Source organism: Melanerpes formicivorus, unplaced genomic scaffold (assembly GCF_026170545.1).
Source record: "Melanerpes formicivorus ecotype bairdi unplaced genomic scaffold, bMelFor1.0.p_v2 SCAF_2, whole genome shotgun sequence".
Classification (NCBI taxonomy): Eukaryota; Metazoa; Chordata; class Aves; order Piciformes; family Picidae; genus Melanerpes; species Melanerpes formicivorus.
Window position 1 is genome coordinate 11033700 of NW_027142354.1, and position 13644 is coordinate 11047343.

Here is a 13644-nt window from a genome sequence, read left to right on the forward strand (position 1 = left end):
CAAGATCTGCTTTTTCTGACTTTGTTTCCTGCCCCTCTATGCTCATACCCACTCTGATTTTGCTCAAGTTTCTAGCATGAGAGGGTACTGGTCCCTTGGGTACCAGCTCACGTGCTAAGCCCTGCTGTGCCACACAAGTAGCAAAGGCAGAGGGCAAGAGAGAATGGGATAGGAATGGGAAGGCTCCTATTGTAAGATATTGATGCAGAAGCTACCCATGCCCTGAAGAAGTAACATAGTGTGGTCCTACAGACACTAGCCATAACGTTTGGCCAAACACCAGTGACTCAGAGGGCATTGTAGCCAGATTCTAGAGAGTGTGGAAAATATCTCAGAAGGTGGTGGGGGGCACAGAGAAAAAAAAAACCAATACCCAACCACCACCACCAAAATACCCCAAATAAAACAATAATAAAAACACCAAACAGATAAAAACCCAAACCCAAAGAGACAGAGATCTGCTGGAGAGAGTCCAGTGGAAAGCCACAAGGATGTTTGCCAGACTTGAATATCTCTCCTGCGAAGAAAGACAAAGAACTGGGGCTGTTCAGTCCTGAGAAGGCTGAGAGGGAATCTTATCAACATCTATAAATATCTGAGGGGTGGGTGTCAAGATGAAGGTGACAGTCTCTCTTTGGCGGTGGACAGTGATAGGACAAGGAGCAATGGGTACAAGCTAGAACACAAGAAGTTCCACGTTAACACGAGGAGACACTTCTTTACAGTGAGGGTGACAAAGCACTGGAACAGGCTGCCCAGGGAGGTTGTGGAGTCTCCTTCTCTGGAGACTTTCAAAACCTGCCTGGATGTGTTCCTGTGTGGCTCACCCTAGGTGATCCTGCTTTGGCAGGGTGGTTAGGCTCGATGATCTGTAAAGGTCCCTTCCAATCCCTAACATTCTGTGATTCTGTGAAAAACAAATGAAAGGAACTCTGCAAATCCAGATGTTGGAATTTTCCAATCCCCCCTAGCAAGACAAGATAAGCAGGGGATAATCCTCGTTTATTTTATTTTTTTTAACACCCCCCCCCCCCCCCGACGTTTTCTGGAGGTTTGTTTGCTGCTTCTCTAAACTCACGACGAGAAATTTCGGGAGGCCCCGCAGACGTGCTGCATTGCCAGGTGCTGGGCAGTGCCACGGGCACCGCTCGCCCAGTGGCGCCTCGGGCAGGCCTGTGATGGGCATCGGCGCCACAAAGGGCACAAGGTCGGCTCTTCTCGCATACAGCCAAACGCCACGGCTAGAACGGAGCATCCCGGCTCGGGCGGAGCCCTGCCGCCGCCACCCGGTTCTTGTGCCCGGCGGCGGCTGCGCGTAGCTCAGCAGCGCCCGCCGGAGGGCGGCTGCAGAGATGGCGGACGCCCACACGGGGGCGCCATGGCGCCACCGGCCGCCCCTGGCAGGTGGCTGCGGCAGCCGGGCCGGGCCGGGCCGGGCCGGGCCTCTCTCACCGCCTCCTTCCCCGGCATGCAGCGGCGGAGCCCGGTCAGTGTGGGGGCAGCTGCCCCCCTGCGGACGCCAGCCACGGCGCCCGCCCATCAGTTCTTCATTCCAGGGGAAAAAGGCAGAGGATTGCATTAATCGGCACCTAATTTTCCACCGAGCGTGTCTTGCGTGGCGGGGTGGCTTAGGGCTGATCTCCTTTCCAAATAAAGCAGCGCGTCTATTTCTGGCCGTGGCTTAAAGAGGAGCAGATCTCATGTACCATGTTGGAAGTTCTTGAAAAACAGCCAAAGTACAGAGGTCAAGTTTCCTGTACTGAAAGCAACTTAATGGGATGCAAGACTGCAACGTCCTTCGTGAGGGTCTGGCAGTAGCTGGAAAACTGGGTCATTCCATTTTTCACTAATCGCTGGGTTCAAATAACAAATTACTTCAGTGTATTTCTAAACAGTGTGCAGGCTAGCAAGGACTTTCTTGAAGGCCTGTTTACTGCTTCAGCCAGGGGAGCCAGTGGGAGCATTGCCAAGGGGTTCATGTTGGGAAGATGAGGGTCAGACCCCCAGTATTGCTTGATGGACGATATTATGAATAATAAAATCTGTAGTTGTGCTATCCACCGGGACCTGACTCTTCATTAGAAATTAAGGGACGAGGTAGACAATATGATTGTTTTGCAAATTTCCCCGGGGTCTGCTTTTAAGAAATCATAAAACTCCTTGATGATGCCTTGCCCTAAGCCAGTGCTTTCAGTAACTGCTGTTGTTTAAAAGCAGCAGCTCTCAGGAGTTTTGCAAGGAGTTGTATGCAAATAAGACTCTACCAGCGTGCCTGTTAAACAGCCTATTCTTGGAAAAGCTTATATGGAAGGATTTAATGTTGACAGACTTAAGTAGTGATGTCTCAACTGTGAAGAATCTGTTGTTTAACCAACTGCATGAAGCAAAAGTGCTTATCATTAAAGCGAGAGTATTCCCTTTCGTTTTAGGAGATTGTGGAGGCTTTAAACATCCATGCAATTTGGTATGCACATAATTTGGTACTCTGTTTCATAAGAACTTGATTAGATTCGGAAAAATCACCCTCCCAGCAGAACTGCAGCAGAGGAGGACAACACAGTGTGTGCCAACAGCCTTAAAATGGAAAAAACGGTTTATATAGTGGCAAGTTGGGCAATGGCTTTCAAAACTACAGCTGTATTCCTCTAAACACTCTTTTATGTTATTGGTGAGTTGGTAAGTTATGATTCACTGCCATTTGATGTTAAATTTACTGTCACAGAACATTAGAGATCACTGGCTGAAACCAGAAGATTGGCTTATTAAAATTCTTGGGTGCTGAGAATTGTCTAAGAAGGGGCTGTTCAACACTTGCAGAGAGCATTTTGGTGTCAGGTTTTCCCAGAAGTGTATACTTCTGCTTTTGCCAATACAGCTCTTTTTTTTTTATCTTGTACATTCATAAAACATATTAGCTGCTTCATGTCTGTAAGGCAAGGAAGGCCAAGTATCACTTTTCTCACCAGCTGGGACGATTTTAGCAATAGTAATCAGTTTAATTTCCCAGCTTGATCCAAAACACTGCAATTTACACTCCCATTGTACAGTGATATTCTCCCTTGTTTACGTGCCCAGGTTTAAAATTTAACTACATCCACCATGCTGTTTTTCTTCCTAATAAATTCAGAAGATGTGGCTGAAAAAAAGTAGACAAAAAGAAAAGCAGTGATACTGTTCCTCTATCAAACTTAGGCAGCATGGCTAAATGGGATTACATGTATTATTAGGGTTCTGATCCCACAGTCCTTATGGAAGTAATAACTCATGCAAGAGCTTTCCTAAAGGCTGAGTGGAGGCAGAAGGCTGCAACAGTTGGCACTAAAAGGAGCAAGATGTCAATTGTCATATAATAATTGGCATTTTTTCCCCAAATATTTAAAGTAGACCGGTATGGATTTGTATCGGTGGCTTTAGTAACAGCTCCTGGGAGAGAAGAGTCAGAGATGTCCCACAGTGGAGTATTTTACAGATAACTGCCCCTTCTTCTAAGTCACTGGAAATTACATGCAGTCAGTTCTGGTGTGATGCAGCTCTGGATTGATGCAGCAATCTCCTGTGATAACCCTCTGAGGTGAGAGGGACAGGGCAACACCCACCACCCTCCTTTCCCAAGTTACAGATACTTCCACATTAAGCACTTGGGTCTTTTCACACAGGTGAGGTAACAAATATACAAAAGAACAAAGTCTACTGTGTAAATGAAAGCAGATTTATAAAATTACAAGTTTAATAGATAAATATAATAAATACTTTATGCATCATAACTCTGGACAACTACATTTAAAGCAAGTATGTTGGCAAGTCACAAAAAAAAGTTGCGCCTCAGAGCAACTTTATTTTTCATAAAACCACACTGACAGGCATATTACAATGTTACGTATGAGGCTTTATGCTGCAAGTATGTTCAAATCCTGCTCACCTACTGAGTTCACCATGACATAATAGATGGGTGTAGTGTACTTTCTATTTTGGAATGTCTTTTTGCACACCAACACGGTTGTACAGATAGATGTTCTACTTACCAGGGACAGTGGGGAAGACTTTTGAAGAAAAATACTGGTAAATGACTTCTAGAAAAACTAAAGCATTTCTTAACTTTTTATTGACATTGGCAAATTAAAATAGAATAAATTAACAATATTTTCTCAAAAAAATGTTTTGTACAAAAATACTGTCAAAATTTCCTGAAAAGCTTTCAACACAGTAGTATCTTTTCATGTACTGAATAAACTATATTAGCACAGTGTCAAAATGCTGAAGAAACAAAAATCTCTTAAAAAACAAACAAACAAACAAACAAACAAAAAGAAAACCCAAACAGGAAAAAAAAAATACCCCACCAACTTAAAAAAAAATCTGTGAAATGTTTGCCACTAGTCAACATTCCATCCACACCATATTATTGTCTATACATACATATGGAGAAGGGGGAATGGGTAGCAGACTTTATAAGAAACAGTTTTACTTTTCCTGATCTGGAAAGGTTTGGCCCACGTCTGTTAAGCTTCCAGTTTAGCCTATTCAAAAAACCCAAACAAACAATCAAAAAAATCCCCAACCCCCCACCAAACCAAAATCCCCCAAAAAACAAAACCCAGCAAAAAAAAACCCCAAACAAACCACAAACCCATAACAAAAAGCAAAAACCAACAACCATAAAACCAAAATAAAACCAAAATCCCCCAATTATTAGTCTGCACTGCAATGCATAGTTAAAAATTAAGCAAGATGGCAGCATTTGTGCAGTATTATCTGCCCTTCAAAGTTCATGCAACCAACTAATGCAATATTTTTTCCCTGTTCACTCAGAATTTGAATGCAGTTCAAGTCACTGGAAATCTTCGTTTACAAAATCCACACGATTAAGCAATTTGCCAAGATTAATATCTAACAGTTGAGCACTGTGGGAATTATGGGCACGTTACTGCAAAGAAATCAAGAGAGCAAGGAGTGGAGGGAGACGACCAACATAAAAAGGCAGAGTTTGCTAGGAATGATTACTACGGGAGGGGGCGTGAATGTCAAATCTACAAAAAAAGTGGCAGCGATTTGAGGGGGAAAAAAAAAAAAAGGAAAAAAAAAAAGAAATAAAAAAGAATTTATACAAGCGCATAGTTGACTCTTGCTTTCCAGATTCTCACCTTTTCAAGCCCTGAAAAGTGAGACACCGTGTCTAGGGGAATGTTTTCATTCGCACTGATAGAAAGTCCTTTGTTTGTTTTAAATGAATCAGCAGCTCACCCTGCTGGGCTGCTGTTTGCAAACGAAGTCTGTCATGAAGTCAAACTCGTTCTGTCCCAACCACAGCTCGGGAAGCTCCTTGATGCGATCCAGCCCCATTTCGATGACTAAGGACATGAGGACCTCCTCGTCGATGAAGTCAGTGTCTATGACATTGGGCGGCAGCATTGCCGCGGGGACGTGGGGGACGGCAGGCGGCAAGCCGCTGCCGCCGCCGTGCTTGGGGTTGCAGTCCCTGAAATGCTGCTGGCTGCTGCCGTTCAGCTGGTGGCTGCCGGGGTGCAAGTCCGGCATGTAGTGGCTGTGGGGGTAGGGGTGGTGGTTGAAGTACTGGTTGTTCAGCTTCTGGAGCTGCATGCTGGCGCTCAGCTGCCCTCCCGGGCTGGCGACGGGGGGGGCCATGAACTGGGAGCCGCTGAAGCGGGCGGGGGGCGGCATGGTGCCGGCCGGGTGCCCTCCGCTGACGCTCCCCGGCCCCATGGCGTGCCTCACCCCGCTGCTCGCGTTCATATTCCCAGCTCCGTAATGTATATGGTCTCCCATCAGGGCGCTGAAGGCGTGCTGCTGCGGTGGCTGCTGCTGGTGGTGGTGATGGGGGGTGGGAAACTGCCCCATGCCCATCCGATGCGCAGGGTGGTGGTGAAGCCCGCCAGATCCGTCGGGAAAGCGCCCGTGGTTCATGGCCATCATGTGGTCTGCCATTGCCCACCTGGAAAGTTAGCGTGTGAATACATTAGGAAAATACACCCTCGGACATCCAGCCGCCCTCTCCCGGACTGGCTGCATCTGCCTGGCCCTGTGAGAACCGCCTCCGCTGGTCCCGCTGTTCTCTCCTTCTCGGGAGAAGAAAAAAAGATGAGGGGAAAAAAAAAATCTCCTACCGCGGCTCTACCGTGGAGTACAAAGGGAAAAATAAAAGGGGAGCCTGCGGTACGAAAATCCCAGTCCCCTCCGCTAATCCAGCGAGCAACACGCCTTCCCACTCCAACTTGTGCATACCTATCAGCAGAAAGTGTAGCATACGGCAGCAGCCGCCTCCTCCTCGCACGTTCAAAAGGCGCCCGAGCCCCCCGGCTTCGCCAGGGAAAGCAGCGGATTTCCACGGCGCTCTCGCTAACTTGTGGGGAACAAGCGAAGAATTGGGAAGTCCCACCTAACCGCTGTCAGCAACTTTTAGAATTAAGCCCCAATTATTTTGGTAAAAAAAACTGTAATGCTCAGATAAGGAGGTAAAGCCAGGCAGCTGAGAAATACCTTTCCTCGCGTGTTTAAACAGTCCCATTTTTCCTGTTGCACACAAAAGGGACACCCGGCACCAGCTACGAGAACCGCCGCACTCACCTCCCGGCTTCTTTCTTCTTTTGCTTCAAAGGTGGCGGCGAAATCAGTCAGTAAAAGTCACCCAGCATAGAGAGGGCTTTCCCGGCCCTCTCCTCGGCGCTTACGTGACGGTGCTGTGATCGCCGCAGCAGCCCCGGAGCTGTTTTTCACTCCTCAGCGAGGCTCATCGGCACTTGCCAACAATGAGCTGTGTTTCTTACCCGGCTTTGGCCACAGCTAATATAGGATTTCAGAAGGGAGGAGCAAAACCCTTACAGGCAACCAGAAGTAAAACCTGGAGCAAGCGGGAGGGGGTGGGGGGGGGGGAGGGAAAAAAACCCAAACCCGACACCCAGCGCGCACACGCAGACAGGCGCGCACACGCGTAGGGCACACGCGTGCCCGGACACACGCGGGAAGGAGCGCGGCGGCCCTGGAGGGCATTTGGGCACCCGCGGCCCCGGGCTGCTCCACGCGCGTGTCCGTGGCTCCCAGCGCAGCTCCCCCGGGAACAAAGCAGGGCTCGGCGGGGCTACAGCCAGCAGCGCTCCGCGTACCCCGCCACCGCCGCTCCCCCGCCTCCGGGGCGGCTACGCTGCCACCCACGGCCCCGGCCGCCTGTGTCGCTGCAGAGCGGCGGCCCTGGGCACCCGTGGGGCCGGGCGCTCCGGCAGCGCTGCCCAGGCAGGGCCAGGTCCACAGTTCCCGGGCAGCCGGGCTGCAGGTGCCTGGCCTTGCCGACTTGAGTCCCACTGACACGCGTGGGCGTCCCCGGAACCAAGCCCTCTCCCAGCGGCGAGATCCAAGGTCCACCTTTTTCCACAGACACGGGCTCTGCACGTGGGAGGTGTGTTTATGTGATGTGGGTGCTGATACACTCCCATCCCCTTTCTTCCATCCCCTCATGTTTGCCCCACAGCCACCCAGGGTGCACAAGGCGAGTGCCCACCCACTCTTGCCCTTGTCCGGATTTCTAGGTTTTTAAATGTTATGTATGATTGTTTTTCTTAGAATGGCAAATAAAAACACAACATGCACAGCATGAGTGGGCACATGCTTTACACAGATGTTTGCCCTGGCTGAGTACATCCCCTGTTGCTGCCCTGTATCTGGTGGTGCCCTGCCTTGAAGAACTTGCCCTGACGGGGCCACATGTGTGCAACCCCCTCGAGACAGCCGCTCCTGGATCCTGCTCCAGATCCACCAGCTCTCACTGAAGGGCAGCAGTGCTGAAGTAGCAGGGAAGTGTGGCGGGGCCGGGAGAGGCCTGCTTCAGGGACACACTGGATAGTGGCTTATTTTCAGCAGTGCCTTTGCATGATTTTCTGCTCCCCTTCTGTGCTTTTTTCTGCCCACAGGCTTGCTGAGGGAGCAGGAATTGGGAGATCGTTGTCCCCAGACATGAGAAATAGTGTTGTGTCAAAGCGACCATCATGTAGGCTGAGATGTTTTTTCTGCTCCTTCACACAATCCACAAGAACACAGTGGTTCAGGAGGTCTTCCCTGGTGAGACATGGGTAAGGGCAAATGGCATGCTTCAAGATGCTGTTTGTGTGGCAGCCCTCTTGCCCCCTTTTGGGAGCCCCTACCTGGCCACAGTGAACTATGAAGGTGAAACCAAAAGGAGGGTTAGCTCTACCTCATTTACCTCAGTGGAGGCAGACCTGGCTGATGTGCAAGTGAGGGCCAGCAGGAATGGAATCAAAGCCCTGGGAAGACAGGAAGCCTTACAAGTGTCAGTTTTACCTTGAGGAGGTGACCTCATCTTACAGCTCCCTTTCCTGCATCAGTTAAATAGGGTGCCCACCATGATTTCACTTTTAGGTCCTCAAATGCATCTAAGTAGGTGGATGTCTGGGAGTTGCCATTGAACCAGGACCTCTAGCATGGCCAGGAATGGTCAGAAAAGTGATAGTACCTTTGTGGAAATTTTTCCTTCTTGTGGTTGTGCAGGTTTTTCAGGGTAAAACAATGGATAATAAGAAGATCCTGTTCCATTTGGCAAGTAATCAGCTGTGTATCATGACAAGTGGTTTGTTTAATGTCACATATCCATGGTGATACTGGTATGCCTTTTTGCTCTCTACTGCCTTAAGTTTGCGATCCTTTTTAAAGCCAAGCACACATCGTATCACCGCCCTGTAAATGCCCTTTCCTATTTTCAGCTTTGAGATGTTGGAAGCTGCCAGCTTGCCAAAGTGAGTTATGGAGAATTGCCATGAGATTGCCTAAAGCATTAGTAGGGAAGTCACAGCCTCCATAGCACCTTGCTCATACAAAACCTATCTTCAGGTATTTACAGCTCACACAAAGAATTAGGCAGGACAGAGCTTTCTGAACAGGGGGTTGCAATGGGATCCATATAAGGCTCAGCAGAGCAGTGCCACAGGAGCCAAGTTTGTCATTGTTTATGGCCATGGCAAAGTGGGAACAGAGTTAGTTGCTTTCCAGGAAATGGCTGGTAGACTGGTGACAGGCATCTAGGGGAATGCAGGACAAAGCATGAGCCCATCACCATGGAGCTATCAGGAAGCCCTGTCCCTCAGTTGTTTGCTTCTCCCGACCTAAGGCACAGTTATTTAAAGAAATCATTTCAGTCATCTTCTTCAAAGTCCTCTGCATACCTGACTTAGTTCTTCAGTCAAATAGCAAGAAAGCAGGACACTGCATATCAGGAGAATGCTAGAAGTGGCCAGGGGCAGGAATGAAAGTAGTTTGGTTCACAGAGTTGCTCCTCAGTGAAGAATCCAAGCAGAGTTGAAAACAGAATGCAACTCCTGTGCCCATCTAGGAAGAGTCACTAAGAAAATCAAACATGGCAATGGAAAAGGAAAGATGGATCCTCAGTTGGGTGTTAACATTTTGAAGGAATGGAAGGTCAGGAAGGCACTGAGGCTAGGTTGTGGATGTGGCTCTGCTCACACCTTTCAAACTGGAACATCTGCTGAGTATGGTGAAAGGAAAGAAAATCAAAAAGGAGAATCCCAGATGGTGTTTTTCCAGATACCTACTGGGCATGTTCAAGCTTGGAGGCTTAAATACTTGTAGTTCCAGGGATATATTGCTGGAACAAGATACACAGGGCAATGAGTTTCAGGGGAACTTGGATCTCTAAGTCCTTTTTTGCAACTCTGAAAATAGAATCCTAAGTCTCTGTGACTTATCTCTTCCAGATCATGGTGGAGGTGTTTCTATGTGTTCCCTCCCACGCTGACACAAAGCAGTCAGGAAAACCTAGTTCAGGACATCTGATAGGGTTATCTGATAGGAAATTTTGTATTAGAATTATATCCTGGAAGAAATACCTTTTCTGTAGAACTGATTAAATTGTGCTATTTAGAAGACAAGTCATGATTTTCTGGCTGCTTTTGACCTCCTCAGCTTCCTTCAATCCCACCCTTCCCTAGGGTACTTGGGAGGGGAGATGGAACTGTGGCCCAGGAGGTCTCCAGGACTTTGCTTTACCAGCGCCAAGTTGGATGGCTGCTGCTGGTTTCACTGCACACCCTAAGGGAAAACAACAAAAAAGACAAGTTTCATAGAATCAATCATAGAATGGTCTGAGTTGGAAGAAACCTTAAAGATTATCTTGATGCAAAACCCTTTCAATGGGTAGGGACATCTTCCATTAAAGCAGGTTGCTTAAAGTCCCATCTAATGTAGCCTTGAACACTTCCAGGAAGGGGACATCAGCAACCAGTCTAGGCAAGTTTGTTCCAGATGAGCACCAAGAAAGCAAAGAAATTTGTTCTGGTGTCTCAAATTTTTTGATTTACCCATGGAGTCCCCTTTGTGAGAAGAACAGTGGTTTGGGGTTTGTTGTTTCTTTGTATTTGATTGTTTGTTTTGTGTGGTTTTTTGTTTGTTTTGTTGTTGTTTTTTTTTTTTTTTCCCCCAGCTTTTAAGTTGAAAACACAAGGGCTTTGACTAGAAGGGAGTTTTATTTTCTGACATGCTTTACTGAGAGCCCTGTTACTCTTACATGATTGGGAAGGAAGAGTGGATCCAAGATTCACTTGATGGGCATGAGATTCTCACCTTGGCATATTTGGCTGTTTGAACAGCACCAAAGAACAGCACCCATGTCAGAAAACATAGAATTGACACGGTTCACTTAATTTGATACCAAGCATAATAAGCTTCCTAAATCCATCAGAGATCGCCTCTGCCAGTCCAGACACCTGCCAAGCATTTCCCAGACCTGAGCATCTACTCTTCTGTTTCAACTGACTGCTTTGCTGGGGAAGGCCGCACTGTTCAGTCAGTAGTGCATCTGATATACAGATAGGCAGCTCAAGCGTGGAAGAGATGACCCACTGGGGATTTCTTTCATTTGTGCTTACAAGGAGTTACTGCAGTGATGTTAAAGCAAATCTGTACAAGGTTCCTCACAGCTGGCTGGTGTGTGAGAGTTGGTGGAAATGTCGACATAGACATAGCATGTGCTGTCTCCAGCATGGGCCTCGTTTTCACTTTGCCAGGTTTCAAAAGGTAATCCATCTCTGTGCTGATTGAAAGTGGTTACTCTGCTGAGAATGGCGTTATCAGTGTATTTGTTACCAACAAATCTTTTATGAAAAGCACTTCCTGAAGCATTTGGGAGTAAGTTACAGGGTTTCATGTGCTTGCATTCCTTGCTGGTGTGCCAGGAACCAAAGATGTACATACACATCAAAGTGCTGTTCTAAAATAAGGAACACAGACTATGCAAATTGTGCTACTCTCCCCACCCGTCTTTTCCTGTTTGTTTAGATGGCACAAGATAGTAACATGCTGGTATATTTTATTGTGGTAGTAATGAATGTAGCTTTGCACCCTTCATCTGCATCATCTTTGGGTGAGAATGGCTTGGAATGGGTGACAAACTCCATTGTTTTACTGTTAACGCCCTCTCAGCACAGTCCATCAGGCACATGTGATACAATCCAGGTTCTTCCTTAAGTGTAATTTCACTGCAAAATATTTTCTGTGGAAAAAGTTAACTCTGTAAATATGGGGAAAAGTTATTAAGAACATTATTTCTTGAGGGTGCTTACGAGGATATTTTTTTTAAATATCCAAAATAAACACACATGTAAGAAAATAATTAATTGAGTATTACTGCATTTGCATCTGTCACACATGACCCCAGCATGGAATGTTTTGCTACTCTTTTAGTTGTGGGTGTCAGTGGGAATCAGAAGTAAAAGAAAAACGTTCTGGTGCCTTTGAGAAAGTGGTAATGGCTTCAGTAATAAGTCAGATGGTACCAGGTTCAAACAAAGAACATCCATGGAAACTAGTTAACAGCTAGGCTGCATGAACAAAATGTTGTTCCCTTTGGAGACCAAGCCAAGTATTAATACCAATCTTTTGGGTCAACAAAGTATTTTTTATAATTTTTTTTCAGGTAGAATGAAATGTTTTATTCCATTTAAAATTATTAGAAAGCAAAGTACAAACTTCTAAGTATGTATTAAACTTGGATGATTACACCTAGTGTTCATTGCATACATTCTGTAATTAATTGCACTGGTAGTTGACAAGTAATTTATTTGAAGTCCAACGAATAATTGAAGCTTATTATTAGAATGAACTGGAACATTCCAAAAAAGGGAAAGATTTATGATTACAAATATAGGCCCCACACCAGCATACATTTACACACACAACTAACAGTCACATTTTTTAGGCAAATCATTTCACACAGTACCCTATTTTCTCCTGTCTGCATACAAATATTCTATTTTAAACCAGTGAGGCTGCATAGTAAATCAGATTCTTCTCTGCATCAGTAAGGTTGACAAGATCTCGCCTTCTCACACCGAGGACTGATCTAATTGACACATCTTAAATGCAGCAATGGTCTGTACTTGGGACTGGATTTCCAGGTGGTTGCACCTTTATAGCACAACAGTCCACTTGAGATACTGATCTGTGTGTCTGTCCTGGCATGTAATAAGGCCCAATCTAAAATGTAATTACATTATCTCATTGATTAAAGTCCACATTTCCCCATTCTAACATGAAGAAAATGTTAGTAGAATTAGCATAATAGTTACTGTTAAGTAGAGATGTTTTGTTGCTGTACTGAACAACAATTTAGATTTGGGTTAGCACAGATTTTGGACATACCTATTTTAGAATAAAACCTTTATTTTAGAATAAACCGAACCAGGTTGGAAGAGACCTTCAAGGTCATCGCGTCCAACCCATCAACCAATCCAACCCACCCAAACAGCTAACCCATGGCACCAAGCACCCCATCAAGTCTCCTCCTGAACACCTCCAATGACGGCGATTCTCCACCACCTCCCTGGGCAGCCCATTCCAATGGGCAGTCACTCTTTCTGTATAGAACTTCTTCCTAACATCCAACCTGAACCTCCCCTGGTGCAGCCTGAGACTGTGTCCTCTTGTTCTGGTACTGGCTGCCTGGGAGAAGAGACCATCATCCGCCTGTCTACAACCTCCCTTCAGGTAGTTGTAGAGAGTGATAAGGTCACCCTTGAGTCTCCTCTTCTCCAGGCTGAGCAACCCCAACTCCCTCAGTCTTTCCTCATAGGGCTTATGTTCCAAACCCCTCACCAACTTTGTTGCTCTTCTCTGGACTCGTTCCAGCAAGTCAACATCCTTCCTAAACTGAGGAGCCCAGAACTGGACACAGTACTCGAGGTGTGGCCTAACCAGTGCAGTATACAGGGGCAGAATGACCTCCCTGCTCCTGCTGGCCACACTGTTCCTGATGCACACTGTTCCTGATATTGGACCTAGTGGGATCGTATGGAGCAGAATCTAAATCATATGAGAAATTCTGACTTCCGTGGGACTCTACAGTGGTTTGAACAAGTGTGTGGTGAAACAGTGCTGTAATGTGTAGAAAAGTAGTTCTGCAGTATAACCACTGAGGTCATTAAAGCTTCTCCAGCATCCTTGCCAGTTTGAATTTTATTTAAATAAACAGTTAGTTTAATCCTCCTCATGATGGGTTACAAGCAGCTGTGGTGTTGGTCACACGTGACACATTGTCAGCAGACAGTTGCAGTTTCAGTTACAGCTTTCCTTTGAGTTGATTATGTTTTTCCCCTAAATTAAATAATTGTG

General features: G+C 46.5%; 1 protein-coding gene across 2 annotated transcripts; it reads right to left on the minus strand.

Annotated features, from left to right (window-relative positions):
• Positions 1–3688: 3688 nt before the first annotated feature.
• Positions 3689–6825, minus strand: CITED2 (Cbp/p300 interacting transactivator with Glu/Asp rich carboxy-terminal domain 2). Of its 2 annotated transcripts, none has more exons than XM_068150758.1 (2): positions 6583–6825; positions 3689–5950 (listed from the first exon to the last, which is right to left on the minus strand). In XM_068150758.1, exon 2 carries the CDS (start codon positions 5941–5943, stop codon positions 5230–5232), a length of 714 nt encoding a protein of 237 aa, XP_068006859.1. In that variant the 5' UTR covers positions 5944–5950; positions 6583–6825; the 3' UTR covers positions 3689–5229. The 2 variants fall into 2 exon arrangements, with proteins under 2 accessions (XP_068006859.1, XP_068006866.1); XM_068150765.1 differs by lacking the exon at positions 6583–6825 and adding an exon at positions 6496–6552.
• Between the last annotated feature and the right edge of the window lie 6819 nt (positions 6826–13644).

Excerpts from the sequence above, each read along its gene's own strand:
- CITED2 (XM_068150758.1), bottom strand. The coding sequence starts at position 5,943 with ATGGCAGACCACATGATGGCCATGAACCACGGGCGCTTTCCCGACGGA.